Source organism: Lepus europaeus, chromosome 8 (assembly GCF_033115175.1).
Source record: "Lepus europaeus isolate LE1 chromosome 8, mLepTim1.pri, whole genome shotgun sequence".
NCBI classification, from domain to species: domain Eukaryota; kingdom Metazoa; phylum Chordata; class Mammalia; order Lagomorpha; family Leporidae; genus Lepus; species Lepus europaeus.
Window position 1 is genome coordinate 14,509,046 of NC_084834.1, and position 18,803 is coordinate 14,527,848.

Genomic DNA, 18,803 nt, shown 5'->3' on the forward strand with positions numbered 1-18,803 from the left:
ATCCATGCACAGCTCTTGCGATTCCTCATACTTCCAATGCACTTCTGGCGGTCAGTCGTACTATGCCACCCAGTTACAAAGTACTCGCAGGTCCTCTAGTCCTGACCATTTGCCACAGGTAGTCCATTCATCCCCCTACCTCTCAGCCCCCTGTGTTGGTACGCCTGGACAGTGGGCGTGCTGGCGCACTACGGCACCCGTGCATATCTCTGATGGCGGAGGCCCACAGGACCAGCTCCGCCACCAACAGCTAACAAAGCGATTAAAACCCTCGTCCCCCCATCCCTACTCACGCCTCACATATGGACAATGCCTCCATCAGGCACACACCTTCCTCGAGTTGTCTTGTTCCCCCTCTCATTCATTGGGCTGTATCACCCATCCCTGACGGGGAGCGAAAACTGGGTATGCGAGACCAAAGGTACTGCAGCAGGAGTCCACCCGGGGGTTCCGGGGGTCCTGGGAGAGCATATGCATATGCATGCAGGTTCAATTCCCAGCCTGCCCCAGCAAAAGGGAATAAAAACTGATCCCTAACGGAGACATCAGGGGTTGTGGCCAGGCCCTTGAAGTTCCGTAACTAACGGATCACAAGCACGCTGGGTATGCACCTCTACTCTCTGCCTAGTAAATATTCTCCCGGCCCTCATGAGCCAGGGCCGTCGGGGATGTGATTTGTGCAAAAACAAAAGGAGGGAGATGTAGGGAACCAGACCGGAGGAACCGTGCCCCTAAGATGGCGCCGACTCCCTGCTTCCGGGTTCTTCCTCATCTCAGGGAGTTCCCGCTCTTGCTCGCTCCTTCCCGCCTTAGATTTCCCGCTCTAGCTCGCTCCTTCCCGCCTTGCCACGAGATTGTCCTATCCCCGCGCTTCTAGCCTATCACCTGATTTGTGACGTGTATTGTGCATATAAACCCTTGCTACGCGGGTGTAAGGGAAGTTCCTGCCCAGAAGAGATCGAAGCTGGATCTCCTGCTTGCCGAGCAATAAAGGAACCCCGTGCAAAGTGTTCGGTCTCTGTCTCTTGCTGGACGAGGACGGCGCCGAGCAGTTCAGTGCCTATAGATGAATGGTGTGAAAGCTGCTTCCCTGTCACTCATATGCTCCATCGTCTTTTATACCTTTCCTTTCCCATGTCCAGAAAACTCGATTTAGGACCATACCAGCTGAGTCCCTGTTCCTGCCTAATGAGCCTCAGTTTATTTTTTCTTTCTTTCTTTCTTTCTTTCTTTCTTTCTTTCTTTCTTTCTTTCTTTCTTTCTTTCTTTCTTTCTTTCTTTCTTTCTTTCTTACAGGCAGAGTGGACAGTGAGAAAGAGAGACAGAGAGAAAGGTCTTCCTTTTGCAGTTGGTTCACCCTCCAATGGCCGACAAGGCTTGTGCACTGTGGCCAGTGCTTCCCACTGATCCAAAGCCAGGAGCTAGGTGCTTCTCCTGGTCTCCCACGCGGGTGCAGGGCCCAAGCACTTGGGCCATCCTCCACTGTCCTCCCGGGCCACAGCAGAGAGCTGGCCTGGAAGAGGGGCAACTGGGACAGAATCTGGCGCCCCGACCGGGACTAGAACCCGGGGTGCCGGCGCCACAGGCCGAGGATTAGTCTATTGAGCCGCGGTGCTGGCCGAGCCTCAGTTTCTTTTCAAGCACTTTGTAACGTTTCTTGCTGTACTTTATAAGCTTGACACCACTGTCAACTTTGCAAATCAAGAAAGAGTTGAGGAGGACAGAAGAGGATATGAAGTTTCTGTGTTTTTTCTGAGTTACTCCTTTACATCACCACAGTAAATTAGCCAAGGAAGTAATCAATAGGCTTGAACATGCTAATTCTTTTATGTCATTTGACAATGACTTCTACAAATCAAATATTAGGTGATTTGTCATTCATTCTTTTAAATTAGTGAACAGCAAATGGCGCACACATATTCTCCTCGCTCTTTTCTCACAGTATAAAAGTTGAAGTCATATTTTTCTTTTTAGGACTCTAAATCTCTGCGGCTTCTTTTTTGCTGGTTAATATAAGAAAATATAGAATTGTAATGAAAACTTTAAAGACACTAGCTATTCATGGGAAACTTTGTGTTTGCCTTCTTTCTGTTACATGTATAGTGTGGTTTCCACTCAACTCCCCGCAGCATCTACCCACCCACCCACACTCTACTGGAAATAATCTACTAGAATGGAGTCTATGATGCCAGTTATTGTAAACTAAAATCTCTTTGCTTTCCAAGTTCTTGAAAACTTTTTCTCAAAAATACTATTAATGGCATGACTTATTTCTAAAAGAATGAAAGCTATAAATTGGCTTTTAGTTAATTAGAATTTAAAATTTGAACGTCCATTAAGTTCTTGGAAGATAGATCTCCCTATTGGGGAAGAACAGAGAAGCAATAGTTCCTGGTGTTGCATCTAGTCCAAATCATATACCAGAGTGGCTTTGGACCAGTCAGGTACCTTACAAAACCTCAATATTTCCAGCTGTGGTATAATTAAAAATGATGCCTACCTCAAAATAGTTTCTCAAATTTGTATGGTATAATGTCTATAATATTCCATAATATGTGTTAAGGAATAATTGATATTGATTCTTTGTGATTATATTAACACCAAGAAGGAAATTACACCAAGGTAGACATTTAAGAAATCAGGCATGATTGGACTGTGGAGCATTTATATAATATCTGCAGGGTTAACACAGACTGGCTATGTAAGCATGGGCATTTTCAACCTCAATATCTTTATTTGTACTCAGGGATATGATAAAACTCAATATACTGAGACCTGTGCCGTGACACAGCAAGTTAAGCCACTGCTTATGATGCCAGTGTCCCTTAGCACAGGACCAGTTTGTGTCCCAGCAACTCTGCTGTCAATCTAACTCCCTGCTAATGTGACTGGGAAGGCAGCAGAAGATGTCTCAGGTACTTGGGCCCCTGTTACTCATGAGGGAGACCAGGATGGACTTGCTGGATTCTGCATTTGGCCTGGCCCAGACTTGGCTTTTGAAGCCATTTGGGGAGTGAAACAGCAGATGGAATATCTCTTTCTTCCATTCTGTCTCTCCTTCTCTCTGATACTGTTCCTTTCAAACAGGTAAATCAATCGACCAGACAATAAATAAAACTTATGGAGATATAATCAGAATTCAATGAGATAGTATCTTTTTTTTTTTATTTGACAGGCAGAGTTAGTGAGAGAGAGACAGAGAGAAAGGTCTTCTTTGCACTGGTTCACCCCCCAAATGGCTGCTACAGCCAGCGCGCTGCACCGATCCAAAGCCAGGTGCTTCCTCCTGGTCTTTCATGCAGGTGCAGGGCCCTGCATGGACTGGAAGAGGAGCAACCTGGACTAGAACCCGATGCCCACACGGGATGCCGGCGCCACAGGTGGAGGATTAACCAAGTGAGCCACGGTGCCAGCCCCTGAGATAGTATCTTAAAGTCTTGGACCAGGGATTGGCAAATGCTAGCTATTGAGCACAATTAGATTATTATTATTTAGTTTATAATCTGGCTGTTCAGTCTTTGTGCCATGCAAATCAACAGATGGAAGTGATGTTGGAAGTCCAGGGGCATTATTGTGATGACTGCACAACCAGTGGCTACTTCACTTATGGATATTGCTGAGTTCCCCTGGAATTCTCAGTAACCTGAGTAACTGAATAGTATTACAAATCATACATTAATCTCACTGACTTACATTAATTGTTTCTTAATGAATGATGACATTACATCATCATTCTAAACAGAATTTGTTTATATTATCTTTGGTCATTTGCAATAACTTTAACTAGGTTAACAGCACTGCCCAACAGCTTGATCAAAGGGCTTCTATTTCTATAAAAAAATTTTATTAAAAGTCTTAAAATAAGTTCATGCATGTTTAAATTAGCAGATTGATGTTACATATCAGGGTCCTGGCCGGAGCCACGACTCACTAGGCTAATCCTCTGCCTTCGGCACCAGTGTTCTAGCCCCAGTTGGGGTGCCAGATTCTGTCCCGGTTGCTCCTCTTCCAGTCCAGCTCTCTACTGTGGCCCTGGAAGGAAGTGGAGGATGGCCCAAGTGCTTGGGCCCTGCACCCACATGGGAGACCAGGAGGAAGCACCTGGCTCCTGGCTTCAGATCAGCACAGTGCACTGGCTGTAGCGGCAATTTTGGGGGGTGAACCAACAGAAGGAAGACCTTTCTCTCTGTCTCTCTCTCTCACTGTCTAACTCTGCCTGTCAAAAAAAATATCAGGGGTCCTCAAGACATTAATAGTAAGTATGTATTATGAAAATCCATGCATTGCTTTCAAATTTTTTGCATCAAAATAAATTTTAATTTCTATTTTCTGACAAATTTTTGGAGGTACCATCATACTTGTCAAATTCTTGAAGCCAATTAAGTATTTTAAGTATTCTTTCTGAAATAAGGCTCATACATTTTATTTTAAGGAAGCATTTGAGGGGCCATTGTTGTGGCACAGAGGGGTAAGTTGCCACCTGCAAAGACAGTATTCCATGTGGGTACCAGTTGAAGTCCTGGTTGCTCCACTTCCTGTCCAGCTCCCTGATAATGCACTTAAGAAACAGCAACAGAAGACTCAAGTGCTTGGGGCCCTGCCACTCATGTGGGAGACCTGGATGAATCTCCTGGCTTCAGGAGGCCATTTAGGAGTGAAAAAGGAAATGCAAGATTCCTCTCTCTCTCTCTCTCTCTCTCTCTCTCTCTCTCTCTCCCCTCCCTCTCCCTGCTCCCCCTCCCTCTCTCTTTCTGTGTAATTCTCCCATTCAAATAAATAAATAAATAAATATTCAGAAATGATTTGTGAAAAATGTGAATTATGAAAAAATTTGCATAGATTTCAATTTTTTTCACCAAAATAAACTCATTTTTTAAATCTAATTTTCCACTAATTTTTGAGGTACTCTTATGTTGAAAAGGTGATTTTATTAACTCTGAGAAATCCCAGTTAGAAAATGGCCTGAAAGAACCAAATTACCACAATAATAAAATTTTGAAAGAGTGGACTTAGATCTCATCCTTATGCTGTATGTATTACCATTCATTAGGACTCAAATATTTCACCCATTTAAAAGCAACATTGCAACTTTTGTTTAATTTCCAATTGTTGTATGTATACAGTTTTGATCTATTTGAAATTGTAAAACTATCCTACTTGACAGATTAATATTTTTAGTATACAGTGTTTTCAATTTGGAGATAAATACCATCAATTAAGCCAATCACAGGCGAGTAACTAGATGTCACTTCTGAAACACTCTGAATTTATTTTATGTTAAAAGTGTATGCTGTAGTATTTTGGCTATTTGGATAAGCTCAAAGCAAGCTAAGTGTAATATTGAAAGGTTATTGAATATAAAAGTGTGTAATACTAAAAATGACTGTCATCTCAACTATAATATTTACTCTGATTTTAGGGATGCCTAATGATTTCATTCTCCAATTTTTGACAAAACTAGTGCAAGAAATCTGAATTAACATACCAGATCTAAAATAAATGACAGTCCAGTTACTGTTAAATATGTTTGATAAATATCAAAAAGGGTAGTAAAAAATTGGAATTAAAGCATAAGTTTATTATGGTGTAAATTATTATTGGAATCTTAGAATTATTTTTTCATAGGACACTTCCACTTTGGACTTTTTGAGGACCCTTTCTTTGTGTGCAGATTTCAAATTTTTAAAATTTTGTTTGTTTTTTGTTTTTGAAAATCTACAGAATGAGGTCTGTGGTGTACCCACCCCATGGGTTTAATCACTAGCAAATATAAAAGCTGAAACAGCCCTGATACCGATACCACTTTGTCCCTGAATTCTCCGTGGCTCTTGACTATATGTTAAACAAGCGCTCTCTTGATTCTCTCTGAGGTACAGACTGAAACAGACCAACTGAAAGTGCTCGCCTTCTGCCCTCACCACTCTCTTCTTCTGGCTCAGGTGCTCATTTGACCTTGAAAATGTGGATTGATCTTGGCAAGGGACATCTTGATTATGAGGATTGCTCTTCTGGGGATGAATAGAGATCCCTGTGTGTAGCATTATCTTGGAGCGAGGCGCAATGGTATTACACAGTTTTCCTTAATTTTATGTATTCTTTAAAATTCTGACTCTTAAAAATATAGCAGAATTTCTTCTCTGGTAAGAGCTTTGCCCTTAGGATAAATGGGCTTAAAGATTAAGTGTGAAAAACTTAATCACAATTGAAACTCTGCCTGCGAGTTTCATAAATGGAGACAAAAATCATTGGTTTCGAGATTATCACAAAGCTTAACATTGGTGCCCAAGAGATAATAAGATGAACAAGATTTTTCACATTTGTAAAAGGCGAGATGTAGGTAATTTAATTTATTAACCATTTTGTTAATGAATTATTTTATCATTTCATTAGATATCAATTGAAAACAAATAGATTATGACTAATGTCCTCTTGTTATTTAACCCATATTCTTATATAGGCCTGTTTGTACCATTTCAAATTCATTATGGTATTCCTTGGCTATATTGAGTCACTTTCTAACACTTGAAAAAAAGACTGACAAAATGGGACTTAAATGTATCCGATCAATCTAATGATATCTTCTCTTTTTTAATTGAATTTTTTTAATGTTGGGAAAGGAACTGATAAAAAATTGCATTTGATAATATCTAAAACAACTTTATTTTTATTTTTATTTTTATTTATTTTACTTTTATTTGAAAGACAAAGGAGACAGACACAGGCAGATGGAGATCTTCCATCTGCTGACTCACTCCTCAAATGCATGCAACCTGGGCAGGTGGGTGGAGCTGAAGCCAGAAACTGGGAACTCAATCCTGATCTCTCTGTGGGTGGCAGGGACCCAGCTACTTGAGCCATCATGTACTGCCTCCCAAGTATGCAGTAGCAGCAAGCTAGAATGGAGAGTGGAGCTAGGCACTCCATATAGTGCAGACAACCTAAGCAGTATCTCAATCACTAGACCAAATGCCCACCTCCACAAAATTTTTGAAAAGGAAAACATCAATAACTTTAGTCTAATTCTAGATATTCAGCTTCTTGATCTCGCTGCACTTACAAATTATTTTTATTGGTTTTTCTCAGTCTGTTTTCTGTTGCTACAGCAGAATACCTGATACTGGGAGAGCTAAAAAGTTTATATTGGCTCTCAGTTCTGTAGGCTGGAAGTTTAATAGCATGACACCAGTGAGGGCCTCGTACTGCTTCAACTCATGACATAAGGAAGAAGAGGCAGAACACAGGGGCAGAATCAGTTTACAATTCAGTTCCCAGAAAAAAGCTTCAACCCCTCCAAATGACTCAGCAGCTTTTAAGGCCCACCATCTCTCAACATGAGTTTCAGAGGGGACCAACCATGTTCAAAGCATAACATTTGGAAAACCTTTTCACCTTTTCATCTCACAGGAAATTATTTGTGATACAGATGTTGGAAAGGAACTCTCTCATCCAGAGTTCTACCAGAGTAACAGAATTATTGTAATACCTACCCTCATTATAAATCTCTGATTCCATATTTGTAAATTTTTTCCTGAAAATTTATCACCCAAACATCAACATTCACACTATTTTCCTGATCATTCACCAAAATCTGCGTGCACAGGGGAGCAAAAGCTTTGCTTAAGCTAAAATACACATTATAGAGGGCTGAAAAGTGGGGGACACCTTGCTGTCTTCTTACTTTTCTCGAACTGTAAACAAGCACCCTTTACTCCATAATTTAATAGCACATTTTTTCATATTTTGGGGGTTTTTGTTGGTGATTTTGCTGCTTGAAATGGCCCTCAAACATAACGTTAAAGAATTGTTTATTGTTCATAAGGACAAGAAGAGCTTGATGGAAAAATCCATGTTAGATAAACTTCATTCAGGCATGAGTTACAGTGCTGTTGGCCATGTGAACGGATCAACAATATATATTGAATCGGGAGTCTTTAAATGGAAACACACAGGAAAGCAGTCTAGGGGTTGGGTTGTTAGTGAAAATCTGGCCTTGTTGCAACTTAATCTTGTATTTCCCATAGGGACAGTAACTCAGTCATTGCTAGTTCAGCATTCACGGCAACTATCAGTAAGAATTGACTCTATATACTAAGAGATTTATATTGGAAATAAAATGATTTACATGACAGTGGGGGCAACCTAGGTAGGTCTGAATCTCCCAGGTGGAATTTGTTCTTCTTCAGGAAAGCCTCTGTTCAAGGCATTTTAACTGATTGGATCAGGCTACCCAGATTGCCTAAGATAGTCTCTATGATTAAGTAAAGTGATTTTGGTCTTCAGTCACTTTTGTAAAATGCCTTCACAGCAGGAACTGGGCCAATGTTAGACCAGATAGCCAGAGACTATGACATGACTATGTTGACACCTAACAATGACAGCACAGATTTTATAACCACATTCCCCCTTACTATTTCTTAGTGAAATTCTAAATGCACTGGTCTGGGGCAGTTCTTTCACCCATGGGCGATACTGTCCCCCAGAACACAGTCAACGATGTCAGCATATATTTTTGGTTAATATTTGAATGGTGCACATTTAGTGGTGGGAGTGGTATTGATGGTGTTACGTCTCACCTGAGAACAAAGAATGATCAGGTCCTAAATTGTCAGTAACACTTGAACTGGGAAATCCTGGTTTAGAAATGTCAAAGCTCAAATGACTTTTAAAAACCTCTAGTTTTAAACATGTTCATTTATAAGAAAGCACACACTCAGCCTCCAAAATGTGCATTATTTATAGATTATTTTAGTAATATAAAGATAACAGATTTCATGTGTTCCATAGGTACAGTTTCAAGAAGATAACCACACTATCTTCACACCTCTGATCCCCTCAAATCCCCCTTCATCCAGCAGTTTTTGCAAAGACATAATTTTAATCCATTCTATATGCACAGGATTAATTTGCCATTAATCATAATATTCAACAGAAAAATAGGAAGACCATAGTTCCCCTGCAGTATAAAAAAAAGCTAAAAATGACAATCATGTCCCAAAATATCCATTTCATTTCTACACTTTTTTTGGTATCCTATATTAATTGCCACATAATAGAGCAAACATGATATTAGTCTTTTTGAGACTGGCTTATTTCACTAAGCATAATGGTTTCCATTTTATTGCAAAAGACAGGATTCTATTCTTTTTGTGGCTGAGTAGTATTCCACAGTATATATATACCGCATTTCTTTATCAAATCATAAGTTGATGGACATCTGGGTTGATTCCATATCTTAGCTATATTGAATTGAGTTGCAGTAAACATGGGGGCACTAGAAGAAAACATAAGGGAAACTACAAGACATTGGCATAGGTAAAGACTTCTGGAAAAGACCCCAGAAGCACAGACAATCAAAGCAAAAATAGACAATAGGATTACATCCAACAAAGGAGCTCCGGAACTGTAAAAGAAACACTTAACGAAGTGAACTGACAGAATGGAAGAAAATATTTACAAACTATGCAACTTTAAGGGATCAATATCCAGGATCTAAAAAGAGCTCAAGAAACTCAACAACAACAAAACAAACAATCTAGTTAAGAAATGCGCAAAGAACATGAACAGGCATTTTTCAAAGGATGAACTACAAGTGGCAAACAGTCACAAGGAAAAATGCTCCGGATCAATAGCCATCAGGGAAATGCAAATAAAAACCACAGTGAGGTTTCACCTCACTCCAGTTTGACTGTCTAACATCCAAAATTTTAAAAACAATAGATGCTTTCAATGATGTGTGGAAAAGGTAACTTAATCCACTGTTGGTGGGAATATACACTAATATAGCCAATGTGGAAGATAGTATGGAGAGCCCTCAGAAATCTGAAAATAAAGCTACCATATGACCTAGCCATCCCATTCCTGGGAATTTACTCAAATGAAATGAAATCAGCATATGAAAGAGGTTTTTGCACTCCCATGTGCATTCTTTAAGACAAGCTATCAGAAGTTCAGTAATTAGAATATATATCTAAATTATATTAAATTATCTTGTATTTTATATTAACTATTAGACAGATCCATATCATTTAAAAGGATTAGTTACAAATAAGATATTAACAAGCTTAAAGAAATAGCATATGCAATTGCTGAGTCAATTAAAAAATAACAACTAAAATTATCTTGAGCCAAAATTTTGCCCTATATTGTTTTATGCTATAATAATGTAAGACTTACATTGAACCTGTTAATACTATTTGGCTAATTTCAGAAAACTACTTTCCTGTTATTTGTTGGAATTATACCATGAATAATTATGTAAACTTTAGTTAAGAAGGAGGATACAGCATTTCTTAAAAATATATAATAGAGGAAGATATAATGCGATCATAAGGAAATTGTTTTCATTTCTGTCAATTTGAAGCATTAATGTAATATGACTTTTTCAGAAGTTTAATGAAAAGCAATGAATGAAAAGTAAGGTTTTGATGAAATATACATAATAAAATAATAATAAAAATGAGATGAACACATTAAATATGAGACTTTGAAGTATGTGGAATAGAAAATGTTGAGAAAAGCTAATATGTGGTTAATGGGAAATCTAGGAATGAACAATGGGAGCACTGTTTAAGAGAAAATGACTAATGCAACTGATTAAAGGACTCAAAATAAAATTAATCTTGACTGGAAGCCCTTGCAAGATAGCTGATGGAGTTTTGTCATATATAAATTTTAAAGTAAGTGTAGTCAGTAAGTTCAATGAAATACAAAACAGTATAGAGACCTTCAGCAGAAAATACTCCACAAAAAAACCAAGTGAAATCTGTAAAACTAGGAAGAATAAACATCAGATTTAAATACAATGCATGGCATGGGCCAGCATGGTGGTATAGCTGGTTAAGCATCTGCTTGCAGAATCAGCATCCCATATGAATGCCAGTTCGAGTCCCGGCTGCTCCCTTTCCCATCCAGCTCCCTGCAAATGTGCCAGGGAAAGCAGCACAATATGGCCCAAATGTTTGAGCCCCTGCACCCACATGGGAGACCTGGAGAAAGCTCCTTGCTCCTGGCTCCAGCCCAGTCCCAGTCATTGTGGCCATTTGGAGAGTGAAACAGCAGTTGGAAGACTTGTTTCCCTCTGCCTCTATCTCTCCCTCTCTGTAACTCTGCCTTTCAAATAAAAAAAAAATGAATCTTAAAAAAATAATACAATGCATGGACAGGTGATGTGTGAGAGGTTCAGTCATCACTTGGGACACCCACATCCCATACTGAAGTATCTGGGTTGAGTCCTGGCTCCGTTTCCAACCCAGCTTCCTACTAATGAGCACCCAGGTGGTAGCTCACATACTTGGGTCCCACTTGGAAGACCCAGATGGATTCCTGGGCTGTAGCTTTTGCCTGGCCTAGGCCTGGCTATTGAGGGAATTTGGGGAATGAATCAGTACATGGAAGTCCTCTGTCTCTTTGTCTAGTCTCTGACTCTCCCTCTCTTTCTCTCTCTCTCTTTCTCTCTCTCTCTCTCTTTCTCTCTCTCTCTCTCTCTGTGTGTCATTGTACCTCTCAAAGAAATAAAAATAAATTGGATTTAAAATAACAAAGATACAATGCATGGATTTAACCATAATCATTCAGAAATTAGTATTGTAGGAAATCAAACACAAGATTAACACTGACTTAACATACATAGAAACTACAACCAACAATGACTGAATACAAAATCTTATAACACAATTAACAATTATAAACAATGGCAACATACTGAACCATAAATAAAAAAATCAACCTATATCAAATTATATAAATCATACATACTGTGTTGCCATACTAGCAATAGGTTAAATTCAGGCCAGTGTGTTCCCAAAACTTGTTGAAATGACCAAATGCTTGGGAGGAGAAACACACTGACATAAAGTAAACAAAACATACTCACTGTATAAGGTTTAAGACAGCACAGAAAATGTCCCATGTTCTCTCTCATAGGTGGGATCTGAAAAACATCAATCACAGCACAGAGTAGTGAATACAGGAGGCTGGAAAGCAGAGGGTGGGAAGACAGAGGGAGGTTGAATGAACACAGTTAGGCAGAATGAATGAATTCTCCTGTTCACAGCACGGTGGGGTGGCTATTGTTCTCAATAACTACCACATATATACTGAGAAGTTTGAAGACAGGAGTTGTAAGACTCTAAATATAAAGAAATGACAGCAAGGAACATGAATTGCCCTGCTTTAAACCATTTATATTGAATACATTTATTGAGAAGTTACACCATACCCCATCAATAGGTACAATCATTAAGTGTGAATATATTTTTTAAAAATTGGAGAAAATGGAAATGCTAACTCATCTGATTTGATCATCCCATATTGAATGCATGTATTGATTTATCACACCATACCCCACAAGTATTGCCAATTAAATTATAATAATATAAAACAGCATTAGCATTGATTTTTAAATTAATTTCAATTCTATAAAGAAAACCTCAAATTCAGATGACTCTTTTAGTGATTTACAATAAATAGTGGAAAATGAATAATGCAGATCTTACACAAAATCTTGCAATGAATAGAAAGTTAAACATTGCTTTTGATATAACACTAAAATCTTGATCCTGGAACAAGCAATAAAAATGTGGACTTGTATTATTCATAAGGATAAATAAGGCTATTTAAAATGTTCACAAACGAATTATACAATGACATGTTTGAATATAATTTAAGAATGCAAAATTGCTTTAATATTTGAAAATAAATCATCTTAATTTATCACATTAAATATTTTTCCCTGAAATCAAGAATAAGAAAAGTGCCTGCTATAACTCTCATTCATCATTGTACTGGAAATATTAGCCAGTGAAATAAATCAAGGAAAGGGGGAAAATATGATAATCAGAAAACAAATATGAATCTTGTGTTCCCTATGTGATCATTTAAGTAGAAAATCCAAGAAAAAAAATCTTTAAGTTTTAAAACTGAATATGTGTGCTTATCAAGATCAGTGCAGTTGAGATACCTACACCAACATTATTTTTATATACCAGTAGCAACATTTTTAAAAACGAAAGATAAAATATAATTACAATAACATCAAAAGCTATTGCATGCTTGATGTTAGTCTGTTTGGCCTGCTTAACAAACAACCAAAAATTCAGCATTATGGTAACAGAAATTCACTCTTCAAGATCTTAGATGCTGAGAAGCCCAAGATCCAGGCATCTGCAGGTTTGGGTCTGGTAAGAGCTTCCTGCTTCCTAGATAGCTGTCTTGGAGCCTGGTCCTCACATAGTAGACACGGCAAAGGATCTCTCCATGAGTGTCTTTGATAAGGCACTGACCTCATTCATGAGGTTTACACACTCTGCACTGAAAATCCTCCCAACAAACCATTACAATGGGGTTAGATTTCAATACATGAATCTTAGGAGAAATACAGATATTTAGTCCATAGAACTTGGGAACAGATCTAACACATGCAATTACAGAAAAGTGTAAAACACGATTGGAAACATTTACAAAAAGCATAAGTAAATCTAGTTTCAAGGATTGGAAAACTGAGTACTGTTGTGATAATTCCTTCTGAATTGATACGTTCAGTTCAATCCAAATTAAAATTGTACATGTGCACACATAAACGCACACACACACGTTATGTGTGTTAAAAAGCTAATTTCTAATTTAATATTAGAAAGTGCAAAGGGCCAAGAAAAGAGAGTCTACAGAAAAAGAATGCTGGAGCATTTACTCAGTAGGATAATCAGCTACACCATAAAGCTAAACAATTGACACAATAATGTGAAAAGTAGGTTATTAAGTAAAGCATAAATGAACATACTAATAGAAGGTGATTAAGACTCCTGAAACAGATTTGCACATGTGGATACTTTGAAAGATTCACAAAATAAGTAGAAATTCTCAGCAGGTGAGAAGGACTATCTTTTCAAATCCTCACACCTAATTCGTAAATTAAAGGTAACTTTATTTAGAATCCCAAACCAGCTTGCACAGATGTGATAAGCAGTCCTTCCTAATCATATGTAAATAGAAAACCAAAATAGTAGATTTTAAGCCTTTAACTATAATGCAAATTAAAAATGTTACCATAAAAATAACAAATACAACAATAAGATTGAAAATAAATACGTTTTTGTTTAAAAATTCAAAATAATTTAAATTAAAAAGACAATAAAAATTAAAACTTTTCTTGTTACCATGCATCAAAAACTCAGAGGGGTATAAATTCACTAAATATCAAAATAAGATTTAAAATCTTTAGATGAAAACCTGGGAAGTAGCATGTTAAAATGGGGAAATGATTTACCCTTGAAAATAAAACACTTAAAAAATTCTTACTGTCAATAGACAACATGAAAGAATGAATAGACAGTGCATAAATAGAGGAATTAGTTATTTGTTTGGGGGTCACTCATGAGAGAGTAGTATCTAAAATATATATATATAGGTTTGAGAAAAGGATAACAGACAATAGCAGTTGAAATTCTTGGGAGGTACACACCAAGACAGCTAGCAATGTCAGAGATCTTCAAACACAGCAATAATGAGAGCAACATGATTTAAAATGCCAATTACCATTTCACACAGCTATTTTTGGAAAAAAGTGTATAACCAAATATTTCTGTAAGTAAAGAAGCATAATGCTTTCTTAATTTAGTTTCTTAGTTCATTGATTTGATTTGATTTTTACACTATTTCATTACATTTAAATTAATAGCTAAGTTTTTTTCCCCAAATATTATTTTTTCTGATAGCCCAAGTCTTGATATTTCACTATTGATGTTATAGTTTTCCTCTAATTTTGAAAGTTCTATTTGAGATTCTATCATGAGATATTTATGCATGAATTTTTACATGCTAAGATTTACAATGGACTTCAAAAATTCCATGAAAATGGAAAAGATATTTTTATTTTAGTGAAGGAATGCCGCCGCCGCCGCCGCCCTCGCGAGCTCATTTGTGCCTGGCTGGTCCCCATTCCTCTCTCCCCAGTGTTGAGTGTCTGAGCCGTTGGCTGCTCCGAACCGTTTGGCTCTTTCCCTTAGTAACAGCTTTTACCTTCTGCCGCAATTCCTCTCCCCACTCGCGCCCTTCCCCCGCGCGCCGCCTCCCCCCGCCGCCGGCCGCGTGCGCCCCCGCCCCTCCCCCCGCGGCGGGAGCACCTCCGCTCGCCACCTGGGGACCCGCGCCGCGCTCCCCGCCCCCGCCCGCCGGCGCCCATCCCCCGCGCCCCGCGCTCGCCGGGGTTATAATTGCCTCTCACCCCCCGGAGGGGTTATTTTGGGGGTGGTTGGAGGCGGCGGCGGCGGCGGCGGCGGCGGCGACGAGGGGTTTCCTTGTGCCTCCATTCCCGGGAGGGGGGGAGCGGCGTTGGAGGCCACCGTTTCCAGCATCAGCAACAGCAACTTGTGATTGGCGGTACCGGATATTCAGTTGCACATTCCCACATCAATGCACTGCCAATGGGTTATATCCTGTGTTGTGACCTCATGGTTTAAGTGGGAATAAAGATGAGTATAAGCAGTGATGAGGTCAACTTCTTGGTATATAGATACTTGCAAGAGTCAGGATTTTCTCATTCAGCATTTACCTTTGGTATAGAAAGCCATATCAGTCAGTCTAATATAAATGGTGCCCTCGTCCCACCTGCTGCATTGATTTCTATCATCCAGAAAGGTCTACAGTATGTAGAGGCAGAAGTTAGTATTAATGAGGATGGTACCTTGTTTGATGGTCGACCAATAGAGTCTCTGTCCCTGATAGATGCCATAATGCCTGATGTAGTGCAAACAAGACAACAAGCTTATAGAGATAAGCTTGCACAGCAGCAGGCAGCAGCTGCTGCAGCTGCCGCAGCTGCAACTAACCCACAAGGATCTGCAAAAAATGGAGAAAACACAGCAAATGGGGAGGAGAATGGAGCGCACACTATAGCAAATAATCATACTGATATGATGGAAGTGGATGGGGATGTTGAAATCCCTCCTAATAAAGCAGTTGTGTTACGGGGCCATGAATCTGAAGTTTTCATCTGTGCCTGGAACCCTGTTAGTGATCTCCTGGCATCAGGGTCTGGAGACTCAACAGCAAGAATATGGAATCTTAGTGAAAACAGTACCCGTGGCTCCACACAATTAGTACTGAGACATTGCATACGAGAAGGAGGGCAAGATGTTCCGAGCAACAAGGATGTAACTTCTCTAGATTGGAACAGTGAAGGAACACTTCTAGCAGCTGGTTCATATGACGGATTTGCCAGAATATGGACTAAAGATGGTGATCTTGCCAGCACCTTAGGACAGCATAAAGGCCCTATATTTGCATTAAAATGGAATAAGAAAGGAAATTTCATCCTAAGAGCTGGAGTAGACAAGACAACAATTATTTGGGATGCACATACTGGTGAAGCCAAGCAGCAGTTTCCTTTTCATTCAGCACCAGCACTGGATGTTGATTGGCAGAGCAACAACACCTTTGCTTCATGTAGTACGGATATGTGCATTCATGTCTGTAAATTAGGACAAGACAGACCTATTAAAACATTCCAGGGACATACGAATGAAGTAAATGCTATCAAATGGGACCCAACTGGCAATCTCCTGGCCTCCTGCTCTGATGACATGACTTTGAAGATACGGAGTATGAAGCAAGACAATTGTGTCCATGATTTGCAAGCACATAATAAAGAGATTTATACTATCAAATGGAGTCCAACTGGACCAGGGACAAATAACCCAAATGCCAACCTTATGTTAGCAAGTGCATCCTTCGATTCTACTGTTAGGTTATGGGATGTTGACAGAGGAATTTGCATACATACTTTGACAAAACACCAAGAGCCTGTGTACAGCGTAGCTTTCAGTCCTGATGGCAGGTATCTGGCAAGTGGCTCTTTTGACAAATGTGTACACATCTGGAACACACAGACAGGTGCTCTAGTTCACAGCTATAGGGGAACAGGTGGAATTTTTGAAGTTTGCTGGAATGCAGCAGGAGACAAAGCTGGAGCCAGTGCATCAGATGGTTCAGTTTGTGTATTAGACCTTCGGAAATAGCGCTACTAGTTGGAAGCCATGGACCGACTATGAATGTGTACATAGCCAAAATGACTGTCCCTGACCCATGTACTGCTATAGTCCCACTTGAACCATGGCCAGTCCACTACAGCCAAACCTAAAGGAAATATATACATACAGTGTATATAAACAAAATTGCACCCTGAAGATGACAGTTTTGTCACAGCTTGTGAATTCTGTTCACCAAGTGCTGGAATCTAATCTGCTGTGCCCCTAAAATAGCATTTAGAAGTTTTGGATATGAAAAACAGAAGAGAGAAATATACGTTATAAAAGCAGACCATACATGTACCAGTTTTTGGATACTAATGACAGCCTTGTTTCTCCCCTTGAATCAGCAGACACCATGGATTATATTCTTTTTTCCCTTCAGTAGTGAGCAGTTTGTATGTACAGAGAAAATGGACTTACAAAAACTTGCAGCAGTAGTTTGTTCTTGCTTTTCAATTTTGTTTTTGGTTTAGATTATGGATGCATGAAGTAAGGGAGTGAATCAATTTCTTGTTTATATTTTTTCACCTTTTAAACAACAAAAAATTCTTAAAAATATTTTAATGCATTTTTTTGAAAAGGTAGATGTTTGGTACATTTTATGGCTCCCAGAGCATATATTCAATTGGTGCATATTGTGGAAGGGGGAATTGGAAATCAAATGAAAATATATGACTTTGGTCTTGTCAATCTGTAAGACACATCAGTAAAAGGGTATTATGCTCTGTTTTTGTGGTGATGTGGCTTAAATATAATAGTTTCTTTTTTTGGGACAAATTTCTGCCAATTAAAAACTAGAAGGGCACAAATTTTTTTTTGATACCATAGAGAAGATACATTTAAAAAAATCTTCTGATGTTTTGTAGCCATAACTAAAATATGGTTAAATTGTGCACTATTGTGAAAAGGAGCAAAGTAGTTTTGGGGTTTTTTGTTGTTGTTTTGTTTATATGTTTGTTTTGCTTTGGATTTTAAGAGATTAAAATGTTTCTGGATAAGGATTGGCTTCTCAAAGTGTCCATCATTCTATATAGAAGCTTAAATGTGTAATGTAACCAAACCTCCAGTATTAAAAAAAAAATCTCTCCTATTATTTTTCTTTATACAAAGCAAGATAACGGCATATAACACTGGCATTACATGGCAAAATGTTTGCTACCTTAGTTTAAAAATCAATCTTTAAAACAAAAGACTTGCTTCAAGGTGTTTTTAAATAGCAGTGATTCAGAATTAAAAAAAAAAAAAGTATAATTGCACTAACTTCCCTGCTGCTCTCATTCTGCATTTGTGGTACTCGTGACTACATATTTTTCAAATATAGATTTAAGCTGCTAGTTTTTGTTTTAAGAAGTCACTACTATATCATGTCTTTTACTCTGTTCATAACATCAAATATTTTCTTAAAGATAGGTATCAAGTCAAACCTCCTCTTATGCTCATGAAACTAAAAGTAAAGTATATAGACAAATGAAAGCATGGGGCCATGTTATATGTGAGAACAGGGTTTGTCATGATTTAACATAATCCAGGAATGTCAATTTTGAAGAGTTGTCAAATTTATATATCAAAGATTTTAATTAAGGAATTGCTTCTTGAGCTTAGCAAATTTATAACACTATTTCTGTCACTAATTATTTTGAGACCTTTACTACTAAAATTTTATTCTGTGTTCTAAGTTTAAGCAGAAATTGATTTAACCCAAGTAATGCAGCTTTGATTTTCAGCATTTGTTGTTTTGCTATTTCTACAAAACAACATTGATTGAAGCAAGTCTTGGTT

The 18,803-nt window shown here is 38.5% G+C and overlaps 1 protein-coding gene across 1 annotated transcript; it reads left to right on the forward strand.

Moving 5' to 3' along the window:
* The first annotated feature begins 15,197 nt into the window (after positions 1-15,197).
* LOC133765857 (F-box-like/WD repeat-containing protein TBL1XR1) lies at positions 15,198-17,944 on the forward strand. The gene has a single exon (XM_062199415.1). The coding sequence runs from the start codon at positions 15,468-15,470 to the stop codon at positions 17,010-17,012; it is 1,545 nt and encodes a 514-aa protein (XP_062055399.1). The 5' UTR covers positions 15,198-15,467; the 3' UTR covers positions 17,013-17,944.
* Positions 17,945-18,803: the final 859 nt, after the last annotated feature.